Source organism: Buteo buteo, chromosome 7, assembly GCF_964188355.1.
Source record: "Buteo buteo chromosome 7, bButBut1.hap1.1, whole genome shotgun sequence".
In the NCBI taxonomy this organism is placed as follows: Eukaryota; Metazoa; Chordata; class Aves; order Accipitriformes; family Accipitridae; genus Buteo; species Buteo buteo.
In genome coordinates this window covers 5,551,201-5,567,191 of record NC_134177.1, presented here as the reverse complement: position 1 = coordinate 5,567,191, position 15,991 = coordinate 5,551,201, and the positions used below count along the sequence as shown (strand labels likewise).

The following is a 15,991-nucleotide window of genomic DNA, read 5'->3' as shown; positions in this document are numbered from 1 at the left end:
TGTTTTTTCTGAGAATGGCAGGAGCAGCAGCCAGATTTCTAACTCATTTCTTGATTTTTTCCTTCTGGTTTGGGTGGGTTCGCCATGATCAAGAGCTTCTAAATCTTTTCATACCAACTGCATACGCTAGGGCTTTTCTTACCAATGTTAATTGCATTTTCAAAAAAAATCACTTCTGAAGCATCCTGTTACCTACAGCTTGAAGGTGAAGTTGGTGAGCTCTTTCTGGCTCAGGGTTCACTCAGCCCAGTAAATGTCACCGAGACATAGCATGGGATTTTTTTTACCCATTACAACACCACTTACTGCTTTTTATTCATAACTCCACTCAAGTAGATCTGCCCGTCCACCGAGTTATGGACAATTGATGGGAACCTTATTGCTAGTTTGTCTGCTTCCTTTGGATCCTGCCAAGAGACTGTTTCAGCTCTTCACTCCAAAATTTGAGAACATGAAAGCCTCGTTGCTCTTGGCTCCTGGAAATTTGACTTCCCAGCCAACTACACCTTTTATAGATACTTTCTTGAACCTTTTTTCACAGTACTATAAATATAGCAATAGTTGCCAGAAACCGTTTCCAGCAGCATCCAACCACATGTTGACTGGACTGAAGCCCATTTCACGTCTTTGGGAGCGGCTCCCTATGCTGTTTTTAATATTATATCGAAAGCTTCTTCATCCTGGAGCAGCCCCAGTTCTCCCTGCAGTGGGGACGGCGGGAACACGGAGTATTCCCACCAAAGTCACGCTAGCTATCCTTAGTTATCAGACAGTCACTTCAGAATCAGGTCCACAGTCTCTCACTCCACTGACCTAAACCTAAAAATAACTCCCACTTAAACTGTTTTCCTTCCAGTTTTGTGTCTGTCTATGCAATGGTCAGAGTGGCATAGGGGAGAATAGGGAAAAAACTCCTCATAGATGCAAGACAAATGTTCTCTCTCTGTGAACCTCCACCATTCCATTATCTCTCCAGTAAACATTTAACAAAACTGTATTTATTAAGTGAGAATTTGCTGTGCAAGATACTGTGTATTTTTTGGAATCTAAGAGAACACAACGCCATGAAGGCTTATGTTTCATATGCTACAGGTTTAATCCTAGCTACACAGAAGTCCGTGCCAAAATCCCCTCTGAATGCAACGAAACATAGGTTTCATTTTGTAAGTAATTTCTTTTATATCAGAACTTCAGTGTAATTACTAATGTTTTAAATTTTAAAATTCTGAAATTAAATCTTAAGGATCTAAGCAAGCTCAAGGACATTTACTATAATCTATAGAGATTTGGTACTATACTACACGCACAGGTAATCACTACTGAAAGATTGCTACATAAAAGTAATAGGCTAACCATGATTAAGTCTTTTAAAATGATACTGTTAAATAGTTGATCTCCACTACTGCTCTACTATAATATTTATTATAATCTAATGTATAATGGATCCAGATGGCTCTAGCCGAGATGTTGAAGGCCAGATTTTGATTTCGCTTACGGTGAGAACTGATGTACAAAGGAGGATAGAATCAATCCTTACATTTACATTTAAAAGAATAACTTGTGATGACATGATGGTAATACAAATGCCTGTCTCTAAAATGAGCCTCTTTCCTATTTCTACTCGAGGAGTACAGCACAGGTTTAACCCTTACTAGAGCCACGTATATTGCGGCTGGCCTTTGTATCCAAATTGTCACGCAAAAAAGCAAGCAAACCAAACAGAGCTGTACTGGATTCCTAAGAAAAAAAAATAAACATTTCCCAAAGAGAGAAAGACTGAGCTTGAAAGACGACAGCTTTTTTTTTTTTTTTTTTAAAACAAGATTATTACAAGCCATGGAGTAAGAACAAAATTAAAGTTGTAAATAATAAGGTAATTAACTGTCTCCCTTATTGGATACTTTGGTATATGTTTCTTATCAGTTGCCACATTCCACCAGAAACAACTTCACAGATGTCCTAAAACACTGGCATGAAGCATGTGGATCAGGGAATATTTTTTATGATGGAGCGTTCGGCCAATTGGCATGTTGTCCTCTACACTAGTCACCGTTTTTCAATCCAGAGTAACAATTTGTTTTAATTTGATTGTTCCTCAGAAGGCCCGACAACTTAAGTGACTTTATGAATCACTTATATTTATTGCCAATTGAAGCTTGTTGTTTTCTAATAACTATTTGTCCTCACTTGAGCACGCAGAGATTTCGGGAATTATTTTGGCCTAGGTATTTGGAAATGAAGGAGCTACACAGTATCCAGGTGTAGCTGAAGATGAGAGGTAAATGCAGAGAATGATACTGATATTCTTCAGCGTGGCATGAAATTGGAAAGCACGTAGCTATTAAATGAGTCTGTCTTTTAATTATTTTCTTTTTAAAAAAATATTCCTTCGCAATAATACAGGTAATTTTATTATTGTAAATTAACCCAACCTATGCTTATTTTATCTCAGTCAATGCTGAATGTACTGACACAGATGAACTCAAAGCACCAGCACACGCTTCTGCCTAACTCGGTCCTCGCTCGGAAAGCGGACAGCCCACAAAAATACTCACGGAGGTTGCAGAGGGCCCCGTAGTACCCCGGGCGGCACATACAGTCGCCGGTCACTGGGTGACATTCCTCATTCTCGGCAGAGCACTGACATACTTGGTTACAGTTCTTACCATACGTGCCCGGTGGACAAGCTTGGGGAAAAGGAAATGTAAACCAATAAATTAAATTTGTCTTGGTAAATATAGCACTCAAACAAAGAGCAAGCTCAAATTTATTAAATAAAATCCCTGCCTATAGAACGACGCTCTCCTCTGGGACTTTGGATTTATTACATTTACTTGGGGGTTACTTCACTGCTTGATTTTGTTTTGTTCAGTCAATTTGTGCCCAACTGTCAAGGGCCAGATACAATTTTCTTGTCACTAGAAAAAATCATAGGGAAATGTCAGGTAAAATTGACTAAAATAACAGCATAATTCACAAGGAACCAGGCGTGTGGATAAAGACATTCTAGCTTTTGCAGGGAGTTTAAACTTGCAAAGCTGCTGTAGCACCAACATCTTCACGGGTTTCATTTTGCCTGTTGACAGCCACATTGCCTACAGGTTTTGGACTTTCCACATCTAATTCTCACAGCTGACTTCCATTAAGTTGCCCTGGTTGTGGGTCAGGATTTAGAGTCTTTTAGTGGAGGATATGGGACACCAATGTCAATTCTTTTAATTCTTTTGTGGTGGTGTTCTTCCTTTTGCTAAAGCAGCCCTCAGGCAAAATGTTGTAAGGAAGAACAAAGTCAAAATTAGGCAGCTGGGGTCACAGAACAAGCCTCCTTTCAAAGACAGCTCCAGACGGCCAAACTCAATGCTGAAGACAAACCAGATAATGACATTTCCATGAGCTCTGACAGCGGGAAGAGACAGCCTCTCATGGCGACAAAGCCAAAAGAAAGCAGAGCTGCTGCTTTAGCCACGGCACAGCGATGGCCGCGGGCTGAAGCCGGGCTCCGCTGGCACCTCCTCAATCTATTTTGATCCAGTTTAGTCCCCAACTGCTCGCTGCCAGCCTAAGAGTGCAAAGCTAGAGAGGGCAAACCCCACCAGCCCAAACCGCGCCAGGCACAGAGGCCAGAACCGACCAAACCATTTGGGTGAGCGACAAGCAGCGCTCGTCCATCTTCACTGCTGTGAGGTTGTTGTCTCCTCCCTCTTCAGGCATTCTATTGTCAGATTTTTATTTAAGAAATTAATTTCTTAATTAATTTACAAGGGAAGTATTTGCATTCTTATAACAAACTTACTTTTCTCACAGCCGTAGCCGGTGAATCCCGGAGGACAGCCGCACTCGCCTGTCAGGTGATGGCAGGGGGTACCCACGGGACACCGGCACCGCTGGGCACAGCCTGTGCCATAGCGGCCGGGCAAGCAAGCTGCAACGATGCAACCAGTCCTCGTCAGGGCATGGGGCAGGGGCCAGGCAGGACGGTGCAAAGCTACCCCCCCTCCACTGGATCTGCTGCACCCATCCCCGGTGAACGCTTCCAGACCGACCCCACGGAGCAACACGGGAGCGAAAGGATCCTCTCACCAGGTCTGGACCCGGGAGGAATGTACACGGTGACCTGAACTTCCCTCCGTAAACGCCCAGCAGACACTCACGTTTGTCACAGTGCCTCCCTCGCCATCCCTTTTCGCAGTGACACGCTCCAGTTTGATGGTGACAGGACAAGCCGTGCACGCAGTCACATTGCTCCTCACACTGCTTGCCAAAAAATCCCGGAGGACAGACTGCGAGGAGAAGCAGAGGGTGTAAGGGTTCTTCCTGCTGCACAGAAAGCATCCGTCATTGGCAAATGAGCCAATATTGTTCTTCCTGCACATGGCAATGTATATTTAGAAGGCTGCATGCCCAGGAAATATCATTGAAAGAGAATATATGAAAAATATTAAAAGCATTTAGCATTGGCTATTAATGAGTCCACACATGGAAGTTTGCAAAGACTTAGTCCTAGTCTAAAGCACAAATCCAGATGGTGTCTACAGAGAACACAATGTCATTCACTTTTACACAGTTATGCATAGATAAAGGGACAGCTCTTTGAACAGTGAAAATACACTGTGTCCACATGTACTGCTTTCCACCTCACAGGTCTCTGCAAAGTGATCAAAGAGAAAGCGAGGCTAGAAGAAAAGGAAGGTGGGCACTGTGAAGGCTTTACAGGTCACACTAGTGGCTGGGGCTTTGCAAGTCCTCAGCACCTCAGGGGACATCAGAAAAACGCTTGTGGCTTACAAAAATCACAGCACCTCAGTAGCCGAGCTGAAAGTGCATTTCAAGTCATCTGATATCTACCGCTTATAAGATTTCTATTTCAGGGATTTACATGGCTCTAAAAATTCCAGACAGCTATGTCAAATGTGGGCAATCTGGTCCACATTCAAAGTTGGTACAATCTGAACCATTACAGTCCTTTTTGCTGAGCTCCCCTCAATGACCCACTGAGATGCAGCAGCATGTGCCTGATCTGGCAAACTCTCCTTACAACTCACTCCCTTTTGTACGTTCTTCCTTGTACCCATAAGGTAGAGAAGTACCTTAATTTTCTGAGCAGGCAGGGAACAGAACTAGGAGGACATAAAATGATTTGGACAGGGGCATGTATTTGTGGTTGGGCAGAGACCTGCTGTGGGGCTCCCAAGACACAGTGAGTGCTCACACCAGCTTTATTTCTTATTGGCCTACAGAATACTGGAAAATTAAGATACAAAGTAAAAATGGACTTCATATTGTGAAAGCAGAAATGACTGATTGCAGAAGAGACCGTTAAAATACAGCATCTGCAGAAAGAGCTGCCCTTACCAACATCACAGCGGTCCCCAGTCCAGCCGGCGCGGCAGATGCATTTCGCCGAGTGCTGGTCACAAACCCCATGGTGGCAGCTACAGTTGTGCTCACAGCCCTCTCCGTACCTCCCGTCCCCACACTCTGAAAAGAGAGGGGGAAGACTGACGGGGGGGCAGGTTGGAAAGGCTCCAGGAAGAACGCACTTATGCCTCTGAAATATGGTGAGCCATCTAAGCTCGTCCCCAAAACCTTCCGTGAGGGAGATTTTGAAGCCTCCTTTGACAAAATTCTCTAGAAATACATTGTTTTCCTCTTGGAGGAATTTTTCTGGTTTTGTTTTTTCTCCTCAAATTGAGTTCATTAGCTATTTTCCTTCTCCCCAAGGGACAGAATAGCTTATTCCTCTCCTCTGTCCAGCAAGTTTCTAGCACCACAGGACATTTAAGTGCCAATACCATATCTCCCCTCAGTCTTCTCATCCCTTACTAAACAACCCCAATTTTTTCAACCTCTTCATACCCAGTGCTCTCCAGCCTTCTGCCCCTCCACTCTCTTTTTTCTGGGCTGTCTCCAAGCAGACCTCACCAAGACCTGAATTTCCTTGCAGAGTGACTGAAACGAGGTGCTGGAGGGGTGGAGGACACGTCGAGACTCACCCAGCTCACACGCTATCCCCGTCCAACCCTGGGGACACAGGCACTCGCCCGTCACGCGGTCACACGTCGCCTGGCCGTGGCAGACGCAGCGCTGTAGACAGTTTGCCCCATACCATCCAGGAGGACAGGCTGCGAAGAGGAGGTAGGACAAAAGCCTTCCATGAAGAAATGCAGGAGAAGGACGCAGGTTAAACACAACCTTTCCCACCTTACACCCCTTCTCGCCCCGGTGATCGTGAAGATGCTGTGGGAAGTACAACCAAGTAAAAATGGGCCCACAATTGATAAGGAATTATGCAGACCAGTGTAAAACTGGTCTGGGAACAAAATAGGCGATGAACAGAATTAGCTATGGCCCACCAAATGGCCTCAAGATTTTCTGTTCGCGCCTACAAAAAACATCTCTTGGTTCCTGCCAGCTTTCTCGACACCAAGGAGTCAAGTTATTGATTTTCCTGTTTTCAGAATTTCTTGGTACAGTCCTCTTAAAATCACAACTCCTTTTCCAATTGATCCTGCTACCCACAGCTCGCTGACACCACTTCACAGTTTACCTGATTTTAGTTAAGGAAGTTTATTAATTCCCATCACAAGCAAATCCTATAGATAGAACCTAATTTTTTTGGCACAGAAAATACACACCTCTGTCATGTGCCGGAGTAGCACCTTTTTAAGATGCTAACAGGAGCAAGTTCTCACTATGCAAAAGCACAGTCACCAGAGGATGGCTCACCCAGCCTCACACATTTATTCTGCCTCCTTACTTCCAAAGAGAAAAGAAATCCCCAAATGTACCATTAAAGACAAATGTTTTACAATGTCTTCATATTTGACAACAGCTTGTTTTAACTTTTGCTTTGGCTTTGTATTTGAGGCCTTCATGCAGAACAGAATATTTTAGATCGTGTCATACATGTCATAAAGAACAGTTTGGTGCCTTCTCAACTTTTTATTCCTTCATGGAAAGAGCTCTTCATATTAGGTTTTAAAGGGGGGCCCACTTAATTTATATATTCCTTTACTCCTGCCAGCTTTCATCCCCTTTCCCTACCTGTCCTCTCAGTACACTGAAGGGCAGCTTGCATGGAGGTGCTGACTCCAAACCCCAGCTCACCCAGGAGCATCCGCAGCAGCATCCCCAGCTCCGTGGCACTGCTTACAGAGCCAGGTACCTCGCGGGGGTGGCACAGAAAAAGGAGCCTTCTGCAATGGGAATGGACAGACTTTTTCTAGTGGCTTGGATGCAGGGGATTAGGATGTGTAACGTAAGCCTCAGTGCAGCCTTTTCTTTGCCAGCCTCTTTTCTTAAGGCTCCTTGGAGTTGGGCTTGTGTTCGAGTCACATGTATTGGTCTAATTGCCAAGGCTGGAAGTCCCAATGCCTTTCACATGTTCTGGATTTAGCCTATGTCTGGAACAGTGTACGGTAATGACGAGGATCAGTTGGGCGCACGGGACAGTAAAGCAGGCCATAGAAAAGAAACAGAGTTTTATTTCAGTGTCATAATTGGGAGTTTTATGGACCTTTTCTCCCTTAATCAGCCTTCAAAATCAGCTCTGTTTCCAGTTTATGACTCTGTTTCAGCCCCCCTTGCCCTACGTACACCGAGCTCCTACACCCGGCCCCTGCAACACAGTGTCGCAGATTTATTTAATGGACCGATCCCCATCATTGCGTGGATACAAAACCAATGACAACACAGGGCAATGAGCTGATAATTAAAATACCAATGAAGCCCCCTGGGCAGAAGTTTTATTTTTCCCTCCTATAATCCTCCGTGAAGGGTTTGATTTTCCGACTGTACCTTCTTGGCAGGTGGCTCCTTTCCACCCCGGGCTACAAAGGCACGTCCCAGTTACGTGATGACAGAGCGCTCCGTTGTGACAGTGACAAGTGTGGCTGCAGCCTGGCCCGTAGCTGTCCCCCTGGCAGGCTGCAACGAGAGAAGTCCATAAAACTCCATCAGGAAGCATCAAAGGAGGCATTGCACAGAGTAAACCTGAGACAGAACCCAGCGCCAGGGAAATCAGTTTGAAACTGGCTTCCAACAACACACTTTTCACATCATAAGGGTGCCTAAGTCCATATATTAACTATGCCCGACACTAAACAACGTGGCTTAAAAATATGTATCATAGCACATTCTGAAGAGTTTTTTATCGAAGGGCAGGATCGCTAGGGTGACGGATCAGCTGTCATCCCCTGCCCTGCGGAATGTCTTTGTGCTAAACTAATGGTCCAGCAGAACCGCCAGCTTGACAGCCCGGGTATTTATTTGCATCCTGGTAAGAGCACTGACAACTTCATTGTTTTCAGTGTTCATTTTTCACAGCTGGATGCCTTCGCTCACCCAGAGTCTCATTCTTTGGTCAGAGAGGGGTGATATTTTCAACGCATTCGGTTAAGCAGCTGGCTCCCAGGTGGAAACTTAACAGCCATCTCACAAACGTACACTTGCTGCAGCTCCGTTTTCAGTGCTGCTGCCTATGAAAAATGGCAGTGATAAAACTCCTGTAGTCTCCATTGCACTGGAGATTTGGATAGCTTTAAATGGTGGAAAACAGTCAGTACCGCTACCCTGTTTTCTTCAGATATCGCCCCCAAAAACACAAAACGAGTTAATGAAGATGGATAGCCTCCTTGCACGTTTTTTGCGCCTGCCTTGCAGAGGCTGTCCTTCACTTACACGTAGCTGTCAGAGCCTCTCATCCCTGCAGCACTGCTGGCATGCACTGGAGAGGCAAAAAAAGCCCTGATCCTGAGGAGTGTCCTGCACTCGCTGAATGTGACCTCTCAGGATCAGACTCAAACGATGACTTTTCACCAGAACGTCTATGCCTTTGAGGGTGTCAGTGTGTGGAGCGAGATGCAGTGTTGTGGGAGGACACGTCCCTGGGGACGGAAGAGAGGCGTGAAACCATCTTGACCTCAGGGGTGAACTCAGTTCACATCTTGACCTCAGGGGTAAACTTGGTATCTGACCCAATCTCAGCTCTTCTCTTCCCATCTGAGGACTTCCAGCTTCCCGCAGTTCTCACAGACACCATTTCTCCCAGGACTTCTTTTCAACAGCGTTCATTTTTGTCATCGCTTGGACCCCATCCACATTGAAACCACAAGAAAGTGCAGGAGCTCAGTCCCATCACAGTTAAAAGTCTGTTCTGCAAATGAGGCTTGGTTGCCAAGTTAAAAGTTCAGCCCATCCTACAGAGCTCTGGCTCGGTTTTGGGAGCAGAACTAAATATTTCCACAATACAGACCAGAACTATATCATAACCAAGCCAAAGGAAAAAACCAGCTCATAACCAGGTCCCCTGACTGGTTACTTAGTGGTCCGTGTGAGGTTTTTGGAGTATGCATGCAAAGCTCTTGTTATGCTTACCGAGAAGACAAGAGAGTTTTCCAGTGAAAATTCTGGTAAGAAAGCAGAAATTTCTGGAGAAGAAAATTTTAATTCTTCTGTTGGGTGGATACAGACTTTTTTAGCTTCTTGGTAGGACAATCCTGATTATCAAAGTACTTTTCTGAAGATTAAGATGACAAGTGATATATTGAAGCTATTTTATGAAGTTCCATAACTGAATGTACAAATATCCCTGGGCCTTTTCTCCTTTATTCATGATGAATGCAAAGGCAAGAAGCAACAGAAAGGTTTGAATTATTAGACTTCTTCCGGCTTCAAAATTTTCCTCTCGGTGCCTTTCCTCTGTAAGAGGAGGATTTATTCATTTGCCATCTTTAAAATCCCTTTTTGCACGCAGAGCAAGGAACACATGAAATGGGAGATTTTCTTCCAGACTCGAAGTCAACAGCCATCAAAAGTGTCAGGGAGCATGGGGAAGTGACGGGCACTCAGACTCTATAGGGTGGCCAGAAGCTTTGATTTCATGCAGCTCCTGTGGATTATTCTCCCCCAAACGAAGCTTCGGCTTTAAAAGAACAGGGAATTTGCAAAGTCAGGTTCTCCCACACCACGAAATGTCAAACCCCTGGTTATCAGCGCCCCTGAGCAGAGACTCTGGCAGAGCCGATCTTTCTCTACTCATTTAGTTTGCAAACTAGTGTGGTCTCTTTTTTACCACAAGAAACTGTGAAGATCCAGCTGAGCCCCAACAGCTCCAAAACCAGGCATTTTTAGTACTAATAGAGTCAGGGCAAAATGCAGACGCTGAATTATGTTCAGCTTCTACAGGCTATATGCAACATGAGATTTTTAGAGGTGCTTTTTGTTTGGTTTTGGGTTTTTTTGAGACAGCAAAATTTGGAGGAATTTGTATACAGAAAGGAAGGTTACATCTCTGGCAAAAAGAGATACCAAATGTCAAGTCCTCACTTCTGTATCACTGAGTCATCACAACACTCAATGAAACAGTTTATTAAAAAAAAAAAAAAAAAAAAAAGGCAACATACTTTTCCTAAACCTCTTTCCTGGAAACCTGAAATATTTTAGGTGGACACTCAAAAAAACCCCCAAAATAAAAAAAATCACCAAACACAAACTTAAGCTGAAGCAGAACTTGCTTGGCAGATTTCATCCCAGATTAATATAACTCATTTACAAGCAACTGAAAAACACGGTCATGTAATAGAAAGCGTTAGACAGCTTCAACAAAAGGCATTACTGTCCGTATTGCCCATAATTAGATAGCAGTGTATAAAATGCGCTGCATGGCCGGCTTAAGATCAATTCAAATCCCATGATGTCAGAATTATTCCTCAATATCCTCCAGCACATTGCCTGCAATCTGATTACTTCAACACGAGTTCTGTCCTTCCAGCTGCTAGAGCTGGCAAGTCCCAGGAACCGGCAAGGTGAATATTAAACACCCAACAAGGATGGGGAGCGGTGAGTTGGTGTCTCCAACCCATGGTGGCATTACTCTGAGCAGCTTTTGAGCGGTGTGGCTGAGGTCCAGTCTTAAAATCAAAATGAAGATTCACCATTTAGCCAAGAGAAAAGGAGATTACCCTTTGCACTGTTAACTGACCCTGCTCTTTTACTTACAGGCAAAGGAGACCTCAGAGGCTTTAGCATCTTCACCAGTGTGAGAAATAAATCAAAGCGGCGTAAAGCTCTAATGGCTGCGGCACAAGAGAATAAATAGGTTTTTTTCTCATGCGAGTAGAGGCACAGAATGCTTTTGACAAAGAGTTGTATTTCTTAATTGAGTTTAATGAAATATGTAGGAACAAAGCTTCCCATCCCTAATACAGTCCCTAAGGAGTGGGACATTGCTAACGCCACGGCTTGGCTGAAGGGCAGTAAAAGTGGGCTGTGACCAAGAAGCAAACATTGTACCTGTTCAGCAGCACCTTTTCTGCTCTGTGCTATGGCTATATGGCTCTGGCTCTGCATTTATTATTTCACGGTCAGCTCATTAACCTACACCCACAGGGGAGTATTACCACCACCATCTTCAGGCAGTGGGAGACGGAAAGCCAAGTGTTCCTATGGGGGGGCCACGAGGAGACAAAAAGGAATGCAATGGTGGGATGTTTGCAGAAGTGTCTAGAAAATGGAAAGATTCATCAGCATTGACCTTCCTGTAAATCAAAAGAGCAGGGGATTTTGCAGGAGAAGCCCTTTCAGAAGACAGGCTGTTGCATGGTAGGGGAAAATGAGGGAAATATATGAAGAGAAAGCGCAGCACTCAAACAGGGCTGATTATAACATGGCGTCTGGCTGGAGAATAGAATTGTTTCAATACAAGTATCATTTCTCTCTATTTTCTAAGCTAGACCATTCTTCTGTTGCAGAAATCTGCAACCTGTGGATTAAAGAAGTCTTACGAAAGCGTTCACCACCAATGAACGTTGGCTCCTTGTGGAGCTGCCTTGGACCACAGCTCTACAACACAGTCCTGCAGACGGCAGTCATATTTTCAAAAGCCAGTATAGACCATGACATCATCCTAAAGTAAAACTAGGAAGTTGAGAGGCTAAAACCTGAAAATCTTAAAGAACCCACCCTATTTGCTATATTTTGCAAATAGTCTCAGTGATCTCCATATATAATGCTGCGTAGCTAAAGAAAATAATTTAATTTCCCGTGAAATTTAGTGAACAATTTCTCAGAAGAGCCAATTTCATATATGCATACACACAAACATACAAAAAACCCTTATTAGCTTAAAGATTGTGGGATAATCCACACTTGTGGAAATCTAAGAAGTTGACTTGTTTTAAAAAACAAATAACTTTTCTAAGAATTAGTTAAAAACCTATTTTGTCAAGCTCAAATAACAAAATAGTCCCAGGTCTGATTTTTCCACTTTGCATATTGTAATCTGTTACTTTATAATTGATAATTAGATGAGATACACCAAAACCAGAGATACAGCATTTCATCTCTTAATGTTGCACAAAAATAAAAAGCAGAGATTCGTCATATGGTATGAGACAGCTCTGCTATTTAAGAACTGATGCTTGTAATGTTTGACAAGTGCCAACAGCAGTTAAAAAAAAAAAAGTTGATTATTTACACAGCTACCAAAAATTGTTCCCTTTTTTTGGCATCTTTGGAAAGGAATGTGACTTATCTAAAACTGTACCCTGGGAGGTCATCCTACATTCCCAGAAGAAACCCGTGTTAGCGCTGAAAGAGTTTGTGAACAGCGATGGCGAGTGTAGCCTGTACGTACGCTGCTCGCAGGTCTCTCCCAGCCAGCCGGGGAGGCAGCGGCATGTTCCCAGGACGTGGTCACAGCCAGCAGCATTCTTGCACTTGCACACCTGGTGGCAGTCAAGCCCAAAGAATCCATCTGGACAAGCTGAAAATGCAAAAGGAATTTTTAGCAGAGTTCCTGTTTCTTTTTTGCATAAACTTTAGCTCAGAGATCTGAAAACACAGGGCGCTGCTCGTCTTTTCGTGGATGCTTTGTCACATGCCACTCTGTGACTATGCTGAAGAGCCAGAGTTGCTTCAAGAGTTAAGCCTGCACAATTCTGCTACATGCATCCCAGAAAAATGTGACCCATTTTACACAAGCAACAGATTTCTGCATAGAAAAAACCAGCTGAGAATATTGAAAAGCCATAGAACAGGAGAGAGAATGGGTCTGGATTCAGACAAGTGCTTCTGTAATGGATAGAGGAAGAAAAGAAGTAATCCAACACGATGCAGGACTATGGGGCCATTCCTGCCTTTTGAAATGCAAAACTTATGCTCCCATTTACTCTCTCTAAACATTTTTAACAGTGAATATAAGCCATAGCGCTGTAGTTCAGTGCTGAAATGAAAACCTGGCAAAGAGAATGAGCAGAGAAGACCAAGACAAATGAAATGTAGCAAAACAACTCCAGGGAGCTTAAGGAGCTCAGTACCTACAGACACATAGGACACATCTAGGACACATAAAAAAGAGCAGCCCCATGGACTCAATTTACACCTCTACCAGTATTGACAGCAGTGAAAATAAGCCATCGGTGCCTGTCAGTGGGCCACATCATACCCAAAATGCTGCATTACAAGATCATTAAGGCTGCTATGCAGAGTTACAAAAAAAGAAAAAAAGAATTTAGGAATTATGTTGCCTATGTAGCCTTAATTTAACCTCTCTGCATATATATATGTGTGTGTGTGTGTGTTTAGATTATATAAGTACAAGTATAATTATAATAAATCTGTAGATACACAATTGTATGTCATTCTTTCCACAGAGCCCCCAAATCACTCAGTCTCGGGAGCGACGGTGCTCATTAAATAAGCAGTTATTCAATAAAACTTAACTCTTTGTCCTCCTTATTCAATATAAACTTATATTTAAAACCCGATCCTCACTCTTCTACCATGAAATCAGAACGACTGGCTTCCCAATAGAGTCTTATGGTGATTATCAACATATACACTACCCAACGACCCTCCACACTAATTTCACAGCTCTCTACCAGGTCAGAATAACACCATTCTCCATATGCACCTTCCACCCTTGGACCCTTCTGTCCCTTTTCTTGCCCTGTGTCTTCTTCATGCCCAGGCTCTTTGTCCCAGTCTACTTGTACTGCCTCTTCCACGAATGTAAATTCAGTCCTCTAGCAGAAAGCATTGCTGTCTGCTTCGGCTACAGGGGCTAAATTCCCTATCTGTAGATATAAGGCAAACCTGGACCTTCAGACAGTGACAGCCGTCGCGTAATGCTGCAACATCTGCTTTGGCTTCTCTACTCTCAGGGCTCCTGCTCAGCTTGTGACTACATGTGATTGTTTCATCTACTCAAAATCAGAAGGCTGTTCTTCCCTTCATCCTGTCCAGACTGCAGCTTCTTCTTTGGCGTAAGAAAGATTTCAGGTTTACACCACTTTCCAAGTACGAGCTGTCCCAGAAAAACAGAAAAGTGCCTCATACAGATATAAAACTGTACCGCATCCATCAGCCTTTGTTCAGTTTGTACTGGGGAGAGAGCTGTTATCAAGTTGTAAGGAAGAGATATCAGCATGTGGTTTCAATCTTTATGCCCTTATTTATTATGCTTCGGTAGCATGTATGGCACAGCATACAAGAAAGGACTTCTACTTAACCCTAGGTGACTTCAAAGGCTGACAAAGTTTTTCTTTGTTTAATGCAGGGACTACACAGCGTTGTCAGCTATTCCTAGATATGCAGAGTATTTATTTTTCCCTTTTAACTTATTAAAACAGAAATCTTGCTGGGCTATCTTATGATAATGAATAACTGCTGAAATTCCAAGAGGGAAGACAAGTCAGTCTGTCCTGCAGTAGTGCTGATTTAGACAGCAGTTCAAATGCAAACTTCACAAGGGCTATATGTTGCTGTTATTCATGCATCAGTTAATGAACATACTGTAGGAAAAGTCCAAGACTCCTGCTGCCTCCAATTTGTGGAATAATTGTGTGGCATTTTGGGATATTCGGTCAGATTAAGCAGCGAACTGGATAATTCTTCTGTTGGCCTGATCCCGTAACTGGACACATGCCTTGAGTCATACAACACATACCAGAGCAGCAGGGAACAAAATTAAACAGAATTACGGTGCAGTGAAAACAATCGCAACCTTCAAAGTGGGAGCAGCAGATGCTCAGCACTTCACAGAATGAAACCAATTATAACGATTGCCTTCCCACCAAACAGGAGCAGAGCAATCCCAGTGCAGAGCAGAGTGACCGGGCTCGCTCGGCATGGCACGGCACGCTTGTGACAGAGCTATGAGCACGGCCGGTGAATGCAGTCACACTTTGATTCCTTTTGGGTTGGCTGGGTGGGCAGTTGGGCTGCCTGACATCAGAAGCCCATGGCCCAGGCTTCCTGCATGTCAGATGTTAACATTTATTTCAAAACAGCATTGATATTTTTAGCTGTTTATTACAAGAAAGATTGGGTTTGGGGTCGGGGTTTTTTTGGTTGGTTGATTGGTTTGGGTTTTTTATTTGCCTGCTTAGCTGTAAGCGCATTAAAACCAAAGCCCTGCAGCAGTGGGTGATCACGACAGGCATGTTTTCTGGATAAAATGCTACTCACATTATCTATGCTTTAACAGGATAGAGAAAGGACTTAGAAAGCCATCTTTTGCTATGATCGCTGCCTTTGCACAGTCCAGGAATGCAGAGGCATTAATTGCTGCTTCAGTTCAGGAACAGCCAGAAGCCCACATGCGCCTGAGGTACCTTCTCCCCAGGCACATAACATTGTTCTCTCAGATAGGAAAGATATTCAGAGGCATTGCTAGTAGCATCACTCTCAAGGAACCACAGAAAACGATTCATTTTCCTTTGGTAATACTAGACCTTGTGAAGAACCATACAGTGTTTTTTCAAGTGTTCTAGTTGTATCACTTGCTGCTTTCAAGAAAGTGCAAAGGAAGCCTTTCCTAGGTTGTTCAGATATCCTGCAAACATTTCTTAGCAGGTTATTTTGTTTCCGGGCTTATTTGCAAGCATTAGCTACTTTGGAACTGAAACAGTTCTGCTCCATTTGCAGCTATTTTGAGAGTTACAAGGTTCACAAGGTTCATTTTTCCAACGGACTGAGCAGAGCTGAAAGA

General features: G+C 43.6%; 1 protein-coding gene across 1 annotated transcript in view; it reads right to left on the bottom strand.

Moving 5' to 3' along the window:
* The window catches only part of LOC142032581 (uncharacterized), a 204,933-nt gene that overhangs the window by 15,923 nt on the left and 173,019 nt on the right, over positions 1–15,991 (bottom strand). The window contains exons 24-30 of the mRNA XM_075031353.1: positions 12,635–12,763; positions 7,798–7,926; positions 5,994–6,122; positions 5,353–5,478; positions 4,152–4,280; positions 3,794–3,922; positions 2,556–2,687 (exon numbers count right to left, since the gene is read on the bottom strand). Of these exons, the coding sequence (XP_074887454.1) occupies positions 2,556–2,687; positions 3,794–3,922; positions 4,152–4,280; positions 5,353–5,478; positions 5,994–6,122; positions 7,798–7,926; positions 12,635–12,763 (903 nt within the window). The remainder of the gene's footprint in view (positions 1–2,555; positions 2,688–3,793; positions 3,923–4,151; positions 4,281–5,352; positions 5,479–5,993; positions 6,123–7,797; positions 7,927–12,634; positions 12,764–15,991) is intronic.